The sequence below is a fragment of the Podarcis cretensis genome, assembly GCF_951804945.1.
Source record: "Podarcis cretensis genome assembly, chromosome: 16".
Lineage (NCBI taxonomy): Eukaryota > Metazoa > Chordata > Lepidosauria > Squamata > Lacertidae > Podarcis > Podarcis cretensis.
This window is the reverse complement of record NC_137186.1, coordinates 39,966,579-39,980,197: the sequence shown is the minus strand read 5'-3', so window position 1 is coordinate 39,980,197 and position 13,619 is coordinate 39,966,579. Positions and strand designations below refer to the sequence as shown.

The 13,619-nt window shown below is 41.2% G+C and overlaps 1 protein-coding gene and 1 long non-coding RNA gene across 2 annotated transcripts in view; both read right to left on the bottom strand.

The window, feature by feature from the left end:
* Nucleotides 1-13,619, bottom strand: part of LOC307205071 — a 280,556-nt gene that overhangs the window by 13,170 nt on the left and 253,767 nt on the right. The window lies entirely within an intron of this gene.
* LOC307205216 (vomeronasal type-2 receptor 26-like) lies at nucleotides 5,216-12,550 on the bottom strand (the record flags this gene model as incomplete). Its single annotated transcript, XM_079957413.1, has 6 exons — nucleotides 5,216-6,117; nucleotides 6,586-6,712; nucleotides 7,519-7,746; nucleotides 8,927-9,772; nucleotides 10,634-10,925; nucleotides 12,333-12,550. The coding sequence occupies 6 exons, from the start codon at nucleotides 12,548-12,550 to the stop codon at nucleotides 5,216-5,218; spliced, it is 2,613 nt and encodes an 870-aa protein (XP_079813539.1).

Here is a 13,619-nt window from a genome sequence, read left to right as displayed (position 1 = left end):
TACACAGCTGATTAATTAAGTACCAGTTTATAGCTTTGAAAATAAAGAGGCATTTATGGATGTCAACATTTGTGAGAGTGATTTATATAAATACTCTCTGGAAAGAAAGTGGATTTCTCCAAAAGTTAGAGTTCTTTGAAATTCACTGAAATTTCAGCTGAGTGGAATGAAACTATTGAATTAAGCAACACTAATTGAATGAAAGGAGCGGTGGGCTAAGATAATTGGATGGAAGAAGAGACTTTATTGTAAAATATCAAAATATTAGATACAGTGGAACCTCTACCTGTGACCATAATCCATTCCGGAGGTCCGTCTGGAGGTCAAAACGGGTCACTGGGAGAGATGCTGTTGTACACAGGCGTGGGTGGCGATCGCCACTCTTGTGCCTGCACAACGGGCCACAAACCCGCAGGTTACTTCCGGGTTTGCTGCGGATGTTGGGCAAAATAGATTCAAGTGGATGCAGATGTAAGAAGATGTAAGAAGAGGTTTGACTGTATTAAATAATACTAAAAAATTCTGAAACTAGATTAACAGTTGCACCTAATGTTCTCCGCCCTATTCACAGATGGCTAAACCATGGAGGTCATTTTCCCACTTTATTTTTCCCCAAGAGAGGGTTGTAATTCTGCAATGGTGTGGAAAGTTTCAAAATAAAAAATAAAAATAAAAATCTGAAAATGTTTCAGAAAATTCTAGCTTATGACAACTCAGCTGTAACAAGATAATTCAGACAGTGCCTTTTATGATCACCCACAGGAGCTGTTCTAATACACTGAGGCAAAACTGAGAGAGAATAAATGTACCATTTAATTAATGCATATACAGAGCAGAATGCTGTCATGCAGAAGATATTCCATATAAGCTGGAAATGCATATAAAACGAAGCTGTGAAAAAGAAGAATATCAGGACAGATACACGATATGTTTAAGAAAACCCAACTCCTTACACAAGGTCATCAAAGAGCTCAGAAGAGAGACATTGTTTGAAGTTTAGCGTACTTAAAAAACGGAAGATGTGTGAAATAATGCCACCAATTATACCGATAAATTTTTATTGATCTTAGATATATATACATATAAAGGTAAAGGTAAAGGTACCCCTGCCCGTAGGGGCCAGTCTTGACAGACTCTGGGGTTGTGCGCCCATCTCACTTAAGAGGCCAGGGGCCAGCGCTGTCCGGAGACACTTCCGGGTCACGTGGCCAGCGTGACATCGCTGCTCTGGCCAGAGCCAGAGCCAGAGCCGCACACGGAAACGCCGTTTACCTTCCCGCTGGTAAGCGGTCCCTATTTATCTACTTGCACCCGGAGGTGCTTTCGAACTGCTAGGTTGGCAGGCGCTGGGACCGAGCAACGGGAGCGCACCCCGCCGCAGGGATTCGAACCGCCGACCTTTCAATCGGCAAGCCCTAGGCGCTGAGGCTTTAACCCACAGCGCCACCTGCGTCCCTATATATACATATAGGCATATACAAAATCCATTACATAGCTTGCACATATTATATCCGTTCCATACATCGTATACAAAGTTGAAATAGGCTCTGCCCAGCCTTGGACTTCCCTCCACTCCTTTGGTAAGTATCAAATAAGTTTTATGGTCACGTATTTTATCTCTTTTACATAATAATCATTTACTGTTAGACAATTTCAGTGTCATCTGAAATTTAGTTCCAATATACGTCAAATATTTGTTCCAATTATCATGAAATTTCTGTTCGTCTTGATCCCTTAATCTTCCTGTTATCCTAGCCAGCTCGGCATAGTTTATCACTTTAACCTGCCAGTCATTTATAGTGGGTATTACCTCCGTTTTCCAGTTTTGTGCTAACATAATTCTTGTGGCTGCTGTGGCGTATAAAAATAATGTTTTATCTTCTTTTTTAATTTCTTTGCCCATCATTCCTAGCAGAAAAGCTTCAGGCTTTTTGGGAAAAGTGTATTTAAATTTTTTTTTAAGCTTGTTGTAGATCGATTCCCAAAATCCTTTCACTTTGCTGCATGACCACCACATATGGTAGAAGTCTCCTTCTACCTACCTGCATTTCCAGCATCTTTTGTTCTTCAGTCTATAGATCTTAGCTAGCTTCACTGGTGTGTGATACCACCTGTAGATCATCTTCCACAGGTTTTCCCTTAATGCCGTACATGCCGTGAACTTCATATTGACATTCCACAATTCCAGCCATCTCTCAAAGTCAATGTTATAGCCAATATCTATCGCCCATTTAGTCATGACCTCCTTCACCTCCTCGTCTTTTGTGAACCACTCTAGTAAAATATCATACATCCTGGACAATGTTTTATTTTTACCTTCTATAACTTCGACATTGAATTTAGATTTTTTATCTTCAAATCCTAGTTTCTTTTTATCTTCTTTTAGCAGATCATTTACCTGGTGGTATTGCAGCCACCCTGTAAATGCATTCTTTATCTCTTCATAAGGTTTAAGTTTAATGCCTTGTTCAGTTTTCCACGTAACATTCTGGGCAGAACATTCATTTTAATAACCGCTACCCTCCCCAAAAAGGATAATCTCATTCTCTCCCAGATTTCTAAATCTTTCTTAATATTCTTCCACGTGACCTCGTAGTTGTCCTTATATAAGTTGATATTTTTAGCTGTGATCCACACTCCAAGGTACTTCACCTTCTTTGCTGTCATAATTCCCGTTTTTTTGTTCTAAATCCATTATATCTTCTTTAGTTACATTTTTGGTCAGCATTTTAGTCTTATTCTTGTTATTTTTTTTTTTTTTTTATAAAATTTTTATTGAGTTTTCACATTTTATAAACACAGACACACACACACAGACAAAAACGACACATATAAAGTTTCATATCCTTACTTTCCTAACCCCAGTTCTTGACCTCCCCCCACCCCCCCTTCATACATCCTAATTCAATTAAATTAGCTCAGCAAGTTCATATCTCTCATCCTTTACATATTATTATTATATATATATATTTTTAAATAAATACTTAATTCTTATTACTTGGCCAAATTTTACTTATCCAGTTTTCTTATAAACATTTAATCCTTTTCTAAGGTCGACTCGAATTCCTTCCACGAATTTCCCTTTTATCTTAAAAATAGGTCATAATAATCAAACACAAAAGTCATAAACATATTTTTAAAAATTCTTCCCCCCCCCCCCGCCCCGGTTTCTGTCCCTTCTCAATGTCCCCATGTCCACAAAAACAGTTTTTAGCCTGGATTCCTCACATCTGAGGCCTTTAAGTCTCTGTCAGTCTCTCTCTGCCGATTTTGTTGGTAACCCTCTTTGTTGGTCCTCGGGTCTCGAAGGAGTTCTAGCTCAGTCTCATCAGATTTTCTTCCATCCAAAGTACTTGGTACCAGCTGCTGCGAAAGGTCAGCTAATCCATACTCAAACTCAAAGAGGAAGCCCCAATCATATTTCTTATTTCTTTTAAATACAAATATTCCAAATGTTCCAGGGGCTTCCTCCCTCCTCTTTCGCATCTTTCACAAATTTGTAATCCAAAGGTCTTCTTCTTTGTGTTCTGGCAATGTAGGCTTCTGGTTGGTACTCTCCATCTGTACTGGCCCTTGTTCCCTCTCCTCCTGTTCCGAAGTTATCTCTTCTAATTCAGCTGCAGGTTTTTTCCCAGTCAAATCCATTGTGCATTCAGCAGAGTCACTTATTTTAGAGTTCAAGGTTATAAGTTGTTTACTCATAGCCGTAGTCTGCTCCTGCAACTTTCCCACGAGAAAGAACATTCTTTCTATCTCTGCCTGTAATTTTCCATCTGCAGCCTTTGTAGTGTTTCAATGTTTCCCCTAGGGGGATTCTGGTTACTTAATAGTCTTTTCCCAACAGTCTGTTACTTTGTGGTTTCACTGCTTTGTTCCCAACCACTTTAGTTCAAATATAACAAATTTAGTCCAGAAAAGTGTTAAATAATAAAATTTTTAACTTTCACTGCCCGTTTGACAGCTCCTTTGACAGCTGTCAAACTCCTTGTTCCTTTTTCTCCAGCTCACATACAGGACACTCCCGGGTCTGGGGGGGTTTAAACAAAAGCTTCTAAAATTCCACTCTTACTCTCCAGCACAAATCTTCTTCTGTCAAATTCATGAAAATATTATCTTTTAAAAAAACACCAAAAAGAAAAAACTCTCCACCTTAGTTCTCCGATCCTTGCTTTAAATCTTCTGTAAGCAGGGGGGTGCGGACTTCCCTTTAGCACATCCCCCGATCGTACCGAATTCAAGGGTAAAAATTTTAAAGTTCAAATTCCATTCTACTCACGCATTAATTAAAGTCCGAATTTCAGGGAAGAAAGTCAGCGGTCTCCATCTCAGCATGCTCCATCTCAGCATCTCTAAAATCTTGAGGCCTCCCTCCGTGTGACATATAATTTTTATTATTCAAAGAGTGAATTCCTGTTTGCTTGGAGGAAGCCTAAAATACCATTAACTGTTCATAATTCATTCTCAAACTGCCCCCCTTAAAAATCAAATTGCCCCCCTGTGCCCCACGTTGGGAACCATGGAACTAGAAGAATTAAGAGATGCAATTATGGTAAATTGGGTAATTCTGGTGTAGTTCATGGGTCACTCATAAACTGTAGTTCTTCTGGGACTCTACAAAAGAAAACAAGTTGCTTTTTGTTCAGGTCTCAGCAAGATTTTCCTGAGCGGGATGGCAAGGTATTTATTGTGAGTCAAATATATGTGTTCCTGTGCATATTTGCAACTTTTTCTGAATAAATTTTAATATATTAAGGCAGGGTCAAAAAGTTTGTATCCAATGGATGAGTTTGCATCCCTTATCACTCTTCTCAATCCACTCAAGCAGATCTAACAGAGCTATTGAAGAACTATTATCAGCAGGCGGGGTGTGTGTGTGTGTTATATTGTGATATGTAATATTGGGTGTGTAGATAATTGGTGGTGGGTTGAGAAATTATATGTCAGTTAATAACCCCACAAAATACTCCCTTTGGTTTCACAATGATTACATTGCTGTCAGGACTATGGAGAGTAGTGGAAACAAATGAGGTGCCACGTGTATGGATAAATCATGGTCGATTGAGATATGATGAACCAGGACCAAACTTAAATATGGAACTCAGTTTATATTAACTTCATGTGTTCAGTTAATTCATATCCAACTGACAATGATCTGGAAAGAAGTATTTCCAATGACAAAGAATTGCCTGGACCAGTGAGTCACTCTTGTCAGTTCTTAATTCTTTATTCTAATCAACTGCTCCCTGCTGTTCAGCTCAGGCCTCAGTAAAATAACATAGCATTTGGGGGAAAAGATGCAACCCAGTAACCCAAAACTGGAGGCCAAGATGGAGAAGATCTCCACAGCCACCATGTATTTGCCCTTGGTGCTCAAGTAGGTTGGAACAAAGGAGAGCCACACACTGCAAAAGACCAACATGCTGAAGGTGATGAATTTGGCTTCATTGAAACTGTCAGGCAACTTTCTAGCTAGGAAAGCCACCGTGAAGCTCACAATGGCCAGCCAACCCATGAATCCCAGGACACAATAAAACATAAGAGTGGAGCCTTCATTACATTCTAGTATTATTTCTTCAGTCATTGAGTGCATGTCAACGTCTGGGAAAGGAGGAGAAGTTGCCAGCCATATGCTACAGATTGTGGCTTGAATAAGGGAGCAGGAAAGAACAATGGAGCTGGCCAATTGTTTCCCCAGCCACTTCCTCATTCGGGACCCTGGCTTGGTAGCCATGAAAGCCACAATCACAATGGCGGTTTTGGACAATATGCATGAAATGGCAACTGAGAAGATCATGCCAAAAGCAGTTTGCCGTAGGATGCATGTCAGCTTGTTAGGTTGGCCAATGAAGAGCAAAGCACAAAGGAAGGAGAGGAGGAGGGAGAGGAGGAGAGCGTAGGTCAGGTTCCTGTTGTTGGCTTTGACTAAGGGAGTCGCCTTGTGTTTCACGAATATTCCAAGCACTGCAGCTGTGATGGAAGAAAAGCAGACAGCAAAAGTGGCCAGACTGATCCCCAACGGTTCTCCATAAGACAAGAAAATTTTATCTTTTGGAAGGCATCCATCCTTGTCACTGTTTGGATACTGATCTTCAGAGCATTCAAAGCAGTCGTCCATGTCTGAAAAAGAAAAAAGAAAAATGCTATACTGTACTTGTGAAGCGTTTTGTGCCCAGAAGAAATCAAGGCAAATGGCCAGAAAACCTTGAATGATGGCTGCTGGATCAGTACTGGTAAAATATATACTGCTATTTGGCCCAATTATTTCTATATACAAGAGGGCTTTATTTACTTAGGATTCCAGAGCAATGCAGGTCTTCACTACAACTGAAAGAAGAGAAGTTCATCACCTGGATATCACCAATCATAAGTTCTCCCTGTTTCCATCATCTCCTGCTATGCTGAAATCCTTACCTCTGCATTCCACGAGCATATGAGACTATGCTCCAAAACAGGTACATCTTACTGGTATCATTGGACACCATTCTCTTTCCTTCCTTCTCTACTTATTTTAATTTTCATGTACTGGATCATTCTTGACAATTCTTATAACTAGTATACCCCCAAAATAAATAAAAAATCTCCAACCCTTCTGATCTGAAATCTTCCCTTCTGGACACGGGATGCAATCATAGCAGCAAGGTAGCTTCCCTTCCTTCTTGGTCCGACTGTAGCCCAATTGGCAATTCTCATTGCACAGAGAAAGGGGTTGTGCCTGTCCAAAAAAGGAAAGAAGATGGTAATTTCTGACTTAAACATGCCATACCTGTTCCTCAGATGGAGCCAAATTTACCCCCCTGTTTCTCACACTGGCAGGAAGTCTGAAGTGCCAATCAGATCAGGATGACCATTCACATCCCAAGGAGCTGCTGCCCTTGGTCCTTCTGTTGTTTGCTTCACAGCAATTGCCCTCCCACTGTCTGATACTGAATGTCCCATGCTGAACACTGATCAGGCCACAAACACCCTGAACCCACTTTTATGGGGCCTTTAAGAACTTTGGCTCACACCTCACCCTTAGGTTCTGGGGTGTTTCTGCTCTTCATCCAAGTTGCCAGTGTTTCCTGGTTCTGGGTGTCTTCCTTTCTTCTCACAATTACTTTGGGTGATGCCATTTGCTTCATCACTTCCTAACTATGTTAATTTTTTAGCTGTGGGCTCCTTTGAACATTATCTGAGGATCTCAGCGGTCCAAACAAGGTATTGTTATGTTATGCTGCAGCAATGTTTGGGGTAACAATGAAGAACAGTGATGAGGTTCTTCTGTACTTTGTTTTCTTTTTAAAATTCAGTTATTAATAAGCCCACCTATCCAACTTCTTTCTATATCACATTTTGCCATTTTAAGCTTTCCACTGCCTGTGCTGTTTTCAGTTGAATGTTGGTTCCCTGTCTTCTTCAGGAGGTGAGTTAAATCACAACTAGTTGCATCGTGGAATAGATGTTTCAGAGTTTGAATAGTGGACCCCCTTTTTATTAGCATTGAGGAAATGTCTTGGGACACTCTGAAATGGACCTTACCTGGTTGAACCTGATGGGCCATGTGATGGTATCATCATGAATGGAGAGTCTCTTGCTTGGGGGAGCCTGGAGGTTCATCATTCCGACCTTAACTCTGAAAAAGGAGTCATTTGGGAATGTGATCCAGTTGATGATATCCAATTCAGTTACCAAATCCCCCTTCTGGCTAAATGAAACCTCTTCCCCGGCACTATTGTTAAATGAGATGCCTCTCAGAAAGTGGTGGAGCTAAATAAGTGAAGAGAAGAGAGAAGAAATCCACGAGGGTATTAGAAAGAGACAGATGTATAATAGGATGTTATTCTGTCCCTCCAATTGTTGGCATCTGTTTGTCTTGAGAACAATGGAGTGTGGCTCCAGGGGTGAAGTCAACCCGCTGTGTTAGCAGCTCTGAGGTGACCTTGCTGGGGTGCAAGCCTGGCAGTCTTGCTGATGTGGTCAAAAGGAAAGCAGAGCAGGATGTTTGGCACCAGCTTGGTTTCAGGGGTTGCCAGAAGGAAGCATAGAAAATAACATCCATCCGCCTAAGAGACTCCACTCTGGAACTGTGTAGGGCTTACTTTTTAGCCTTTTATTCTCTGGAAGATATCCCAGAAGCCAGCAGAGGTGGAGAAGATTCATTTCAACTCTGCACAAGGTAGAGATCACGGATTCTAATCACAGTAATTCTAACAGCTCATCCACACCATACATTTAAAGAACCCTTGTTACAGTCATGGTTTCCCCCAAAGAATTATGGAAAGGGAGGTTGCTTAAAGGAGTTGAGAGTTGTGAGGAGACCATTAAGAAACTACCATTTGTAAGATTCCTTGGTGGAAGCCATGGCTCTTAAAGTGAAACAAGAGGGATTTAATGTTGCAGATTTGCCCCATGTGTTTTAAAATGAAAGATAAAGCAGTCCTATCAGATAGCAGTCCTATTTATGCTGAAAGATGAGGATAAGAAGAAAAAGAAAAAAAATAAGGTGCTGGAGGAGACTCTTGAGAGACCCGTGGACTGCAAGAAGATCCAACCTATCCATTCTGAAGGAAATCAGCCCTGAGTGCTCACTGGAAGGACAGATCCTGAAGCTGAGGCTCCAATACTTTGGTTACCTCATGAGAAGAGAAGACTCCCTGGAAAAGACCCTGATGTTGGGAAAGATGGAGGGCACAAGGGGAAGGGGACGACAGAGGACGAGATGGTTAGACAGTGTTCTCGAAGCTACCAGCATGAGTTTGACCAAACTGCGGGAGGCAGTGGAAGACAGGAGTGCCTGGCGTGCTCTGGTCCAGGGGGTCACGAAGAGTCGGACATGACTAAATGACTAAACAACAACAAGAAAAAGAGCTTTCTAAACAGTCAAGGAACTATTTTTGCACCCTGAAAGATGGCGAACTATTCTATATTAGCAATAGAGGGACATTACCTGCCATGGCTGTGGATGCAGCCTATTCCCTCTTAGTTCATCCATCATTACACTGTGTTTGAATCTGGAGAAATGCATGTTTTGTGAAGCATGTGCCACTGCCAAGACTGCATTGTAGATGCTGTAGCTGTGGGCAGTCATGCTCCTTTCAAAGACAGACCCAGGAAGAGCCTCAAGCTTCTCTGTCCCAGTGCAGAGATCATTGTCTTTCTTTTCAAAAGAACAAAGAAATGCCTCTTCCCAGAAAGTTCTGATGAAGCCATCCTCCCTTTCTGTGACAGGGTTTCTCTTCTGAAGAAATTTCTGGAATCCTAGATGATTAGCTGAATGAACTGCAAACGAAATGGCACCATGGAGAAAGTGTATGTCCCAATTTCTTTGAAAGGAAAACGATGTAAAATCCATCTGGGCTGTCATAATCCAGACTTTTGCCTTGATGTCCACTGGCATATTGATTGTTTCTGCCAAGGTCGGCATTACTCTCAGTACCATCATGGTCTGAATTTCACCAATCAGAACCACGACATTGGCGGTGCTGCCCATAATAACACTGATTATTTTAGAACCTTCTTCCACCATTTCCAGAGACTCACCTGAAAAGGTTAGTTTGGGAAATGTTTCTGTATAATCACAGCAAATACCTCTTCCGGCAAACATGGGAAGGATGTTTTGTACAAATCTCTCTCCGTTGTCATCACTCAGAGTCACCAACCCAATCCACATCCAGCTGAAATGCAGCAGTAGCTGGAGAATCCCATTATACTGATGAGCCACATCAGGGAACATTCGGTGAAAGAACTCTTCTTGGATATGGTTACTCAGCATAGGAGAAGAGCCATAGATGAACTGAAAATGATTGTAAAAATTATGCTTGCAAATTCCATCCACTTTGGTGTTTGTATATACCCTCTTATGGTGAATGAACACAGATGAGACTGCACAGAGAAAATTTAATTTTTTTTAAAAAAAAAACAAAGCACACACACATAAATGTTGAATATTGGGGCCCTATATGGAGTGGCTAGATTTCTTGAAATACTTAAATTTATACATTTTTTCCCCGCTCAGACACCCATAGAGTCTAAGGTCTTTGCTGCCCTTATATTTTCAATAAAGGGAAAAGCACAGCAGGGGTCACTTCTCCCTTAAATTTCCTATGTGAATGTCACCATCAGAACATATAAGCAAACAGTATCAGACATGTGAACACAGAATAAAGAGCAAATATAGCTAGTTTCTGTTGAAGAATCCATAGGACAGCTCTTTGAACCATAAACTGGGAAAAAATAAAATTAAAATGCATTTGTAAAGGCCATTGAGCCCAATTCAAGCAATGATGATTTTTGATGACTGGACTGCATCTGAACCTCAATCATGGATTTTGTCCTGGAATGCTTAAATATTGGAGAGGGGGGAATTAGCCTTCCCTGCACTGAGAAATCAAACATGTCATGCAGAATTCAAGACAGAATGGTTGTTCCTTGTATTCTGGTGTATTATGTGCAGGGATAAGTTTTGTTCATTGTGAGTCATTCACACTTTGTAATATCAACCTGGGGCCTTAAGGGATAGAACCCAACAGAAATGTGAATAGCATCCTAAATGGCCACACTCAATGCACACATCTCTGTGAATCCCTCAAGCTACAGCACATGAAAGGATGCAGTGCAGGAGAAACGTGAATGGCTTCTCCAATGGCTCTCTTACCTGTGGCATCTTGTAGATACTCAGGACCGTTGCCATGTGGAGACAGATGTCAGAATTTGGTCCCCCGATGACGGCTACTGGACTGTTCTCAACACCACACTTATAGTTAGGGATGAGTTTGCCCCATCCAGACAGCAGCTCCATGGAGCCATGATAGGTCCAGCTTGCAATGAAATGGCTGTTCAAGATGTGGAATCCCAGGGTGACATTGGGCAAGTTCTGTGGGTTGTCATTTATCTCCATTACAGCAAATACCAAAGCCACAATGTGCTGGTAGAGTTGTGTCATGAGCCTGCAATGAGGGGTTTATTTTGCATCTTCTATAGAAAAGGACATTGTCTACATATCTACTTATCTCTCTAAAGAGGGAAAAATACATCAGATGAGAACAGACATTTAGCCTTGAATCCCATATTATTTTTTGAATCTGTTAAGAAATATTTCTATCATGTCAATCCAGAGAAGCTTCTTCTGATTCTTATCTTGCTCAAGTCCTATGCAATATTTCAAATGCATAGAATAGGCTTCAATTATACTTCACACCACCTTTCACTCCAAATTCATGGCGATCTACAATAGATATAGCACACCCAATAAGATGCTAAGTTGGGGTTTTGAAATTCCATGCGTTACTCACTTGATCCACTGCCCCCAGGGCCCTATGGCCTGCAGGTAGGAGCATCTCTCTTTGAGCAATCTAAGCTTGATTACTACTACAACTACAAATGCTGATAAATCAGCACAGGCGATTCAGGTGTTCACATCCTTGCATTTGCATACTATTAACAAGGCATCTTGAATTAGATCTGATCGTTCCTCAGTGAACTCAGGTGCCTGGAAACTTGAAGCAACAAATTTTTTGTTGCTTAAAAAAAAAATGAGGCTCAGAAGGGAAACAGCCTGGGATTGAGTTGAAGAGGGGGGTGTGATCTTTCATTAAGGGGTGTGGTCTCCAATTAATGGAGAGGTCACTCTCCCAGGGAAAGGAAGCAACATCCCAAAAAACTGGATAGAGAGGAAGAAAAGCCCAGCCCTTCTTCCCTTGATAACCGATCCTCATTGGAAGGGTAAGATTTAATTCACATCATTTATCCTGGGGATCCAGGTTACCATTTCCATCACTCACCTTCCCCTTTGCAAGTCAGTGGAGTGATCTGCCCACCCCACCACAACCTTTGGGATACCAAGGCCATTTCTGGCAGGCTGAGATTTCCCCCACTTTAGTCTTTCCTGAGAGTGCATAATCTGTTTTCAGCCTCCACCCCTGTCCCCACAATTCCTATTGTGTCCCCCTCAAGTCCGCTTAGGCAGGAGAACCACTGCAGCAATCATTCTGAAATATGACAGAACTTGTTCCTTAGAGGAGGTGAGCACGCCTACAAATTGCACCCAAATTATATCCGGTTGGACAAATTCTATGATGCACAAGAGAAAATAAATACATCTGCCATTGCTACTATTAAAGTTGGAAATGTGGTAAACTGGACTTGCTTCATGAACATTAATTTAAGACTATGGTAGACACTCTTAGCAGAAATGGGCTCAAGCTCTCAGGTCCCCACTTCCCCGCCCCAGAAAAAAGCACATCAAACGCAGAAGCACAATAATTACTTATAAGGAAAGCCGATTGCACCAACAGCAAAATATGAATACATTTAATATGGATGCATTATATTGTTAAATAAACACAGTTCCTTACATCTGGTCATCAAAGAGTTTAGCAGAGGGACGTTCTTTGAATGTTATCTCCTTTACGACTGTATAGACCTGAGACATGATGCCAGCAACCATGAGGTCTCCTGACTGATAATATTTGGGAAGAATGGGAAGAGGGTCACTGGTGGGGCACTGAACCAAAGGAATATTGCATGTAGTTAGAGGCAGCAGTATTAATAGTAAGATCTCAAATGCTACCATCTTGCAGGAAAACTCTTTACTGCAAAGGACACTTCATCTCTTTGTAATGATAGAGTCTCTGCCTTAAATTAGTACTCAAGCAGCTGATTTGAAGAAGGCAGAGCTGAAGAATCAGCAACCAGATGAAAGAGCCTTGCATTTCCATAGCCTTAGTTTACATTTTGAATGTGCCCACTTGAACTCTCCTGGGTTGGGGAAATATAGCTGTGATTATGATTAATTTGATAATTACAGGAGATATAATTTATGGCAGCTGTTGTTTATGACTCACTCATAATTGTTAAAGAAATCATGTGTCCCCCCCCCCAATAGCAAATGTCTTCTTTGATCCTGCTCAAAGTTATAGAGAATCACAGGAGAGAGGGAAAAATAGTACTCCCTCTCCCATGGAAATGGAAAAACTTTTGCACTTTCCTCCACGTGTGATGGAGGTGGGCAAGGCTATATGTCAAATTAGAAGAGGCTTGGGGTGGTCTTCAATATTCATCCTACTCAGAGTAGATCCATTGAATTTAATGAGCATGACTGACTTAGGTTTAATAATTCAGGATTAAGTTGAATGCAACCCTTGGTCTCCACCTTTTACAAGAGCAGCAGTTCAGGCCAGTCTTAGTCCAGCCTCTTCAGAGTAGGGTGCCTTGCATAAATCTAGTCAGTTGCAGTCGCTTTCTGGAAATGGCACCTTTTATGTATTTATGCATATTTAGTTCATGTATATTGAGTGGTTAAAATAAAATTCACTTAATGCCTCTTAGTGTCCCTGTTTAAACTTTAGAAAATATCTGAAGGAAATATGTATAGGAAAACTTTTAAATGTTTTATGTTTTATTATGTTTTTACATATGTTGGAAGCGGCCCAGAGTCAGCCTAGTCAGATGTGCAGGCTATTATTATTATTCGGATCAGAAATATGGGGTGTTAGGGGAGAGGTAGCTCCTTCTGGTGTATTTGTTCTACCTTTCCCTCCACCCTACACTCAGCGCTTGCCTGTGGCTCCGAGAAGCTGTGAGTATGCGACAGCAGCCACACTCTGGGAATGGCTTTGACTGGCCAGCTAAACTAGATGAGG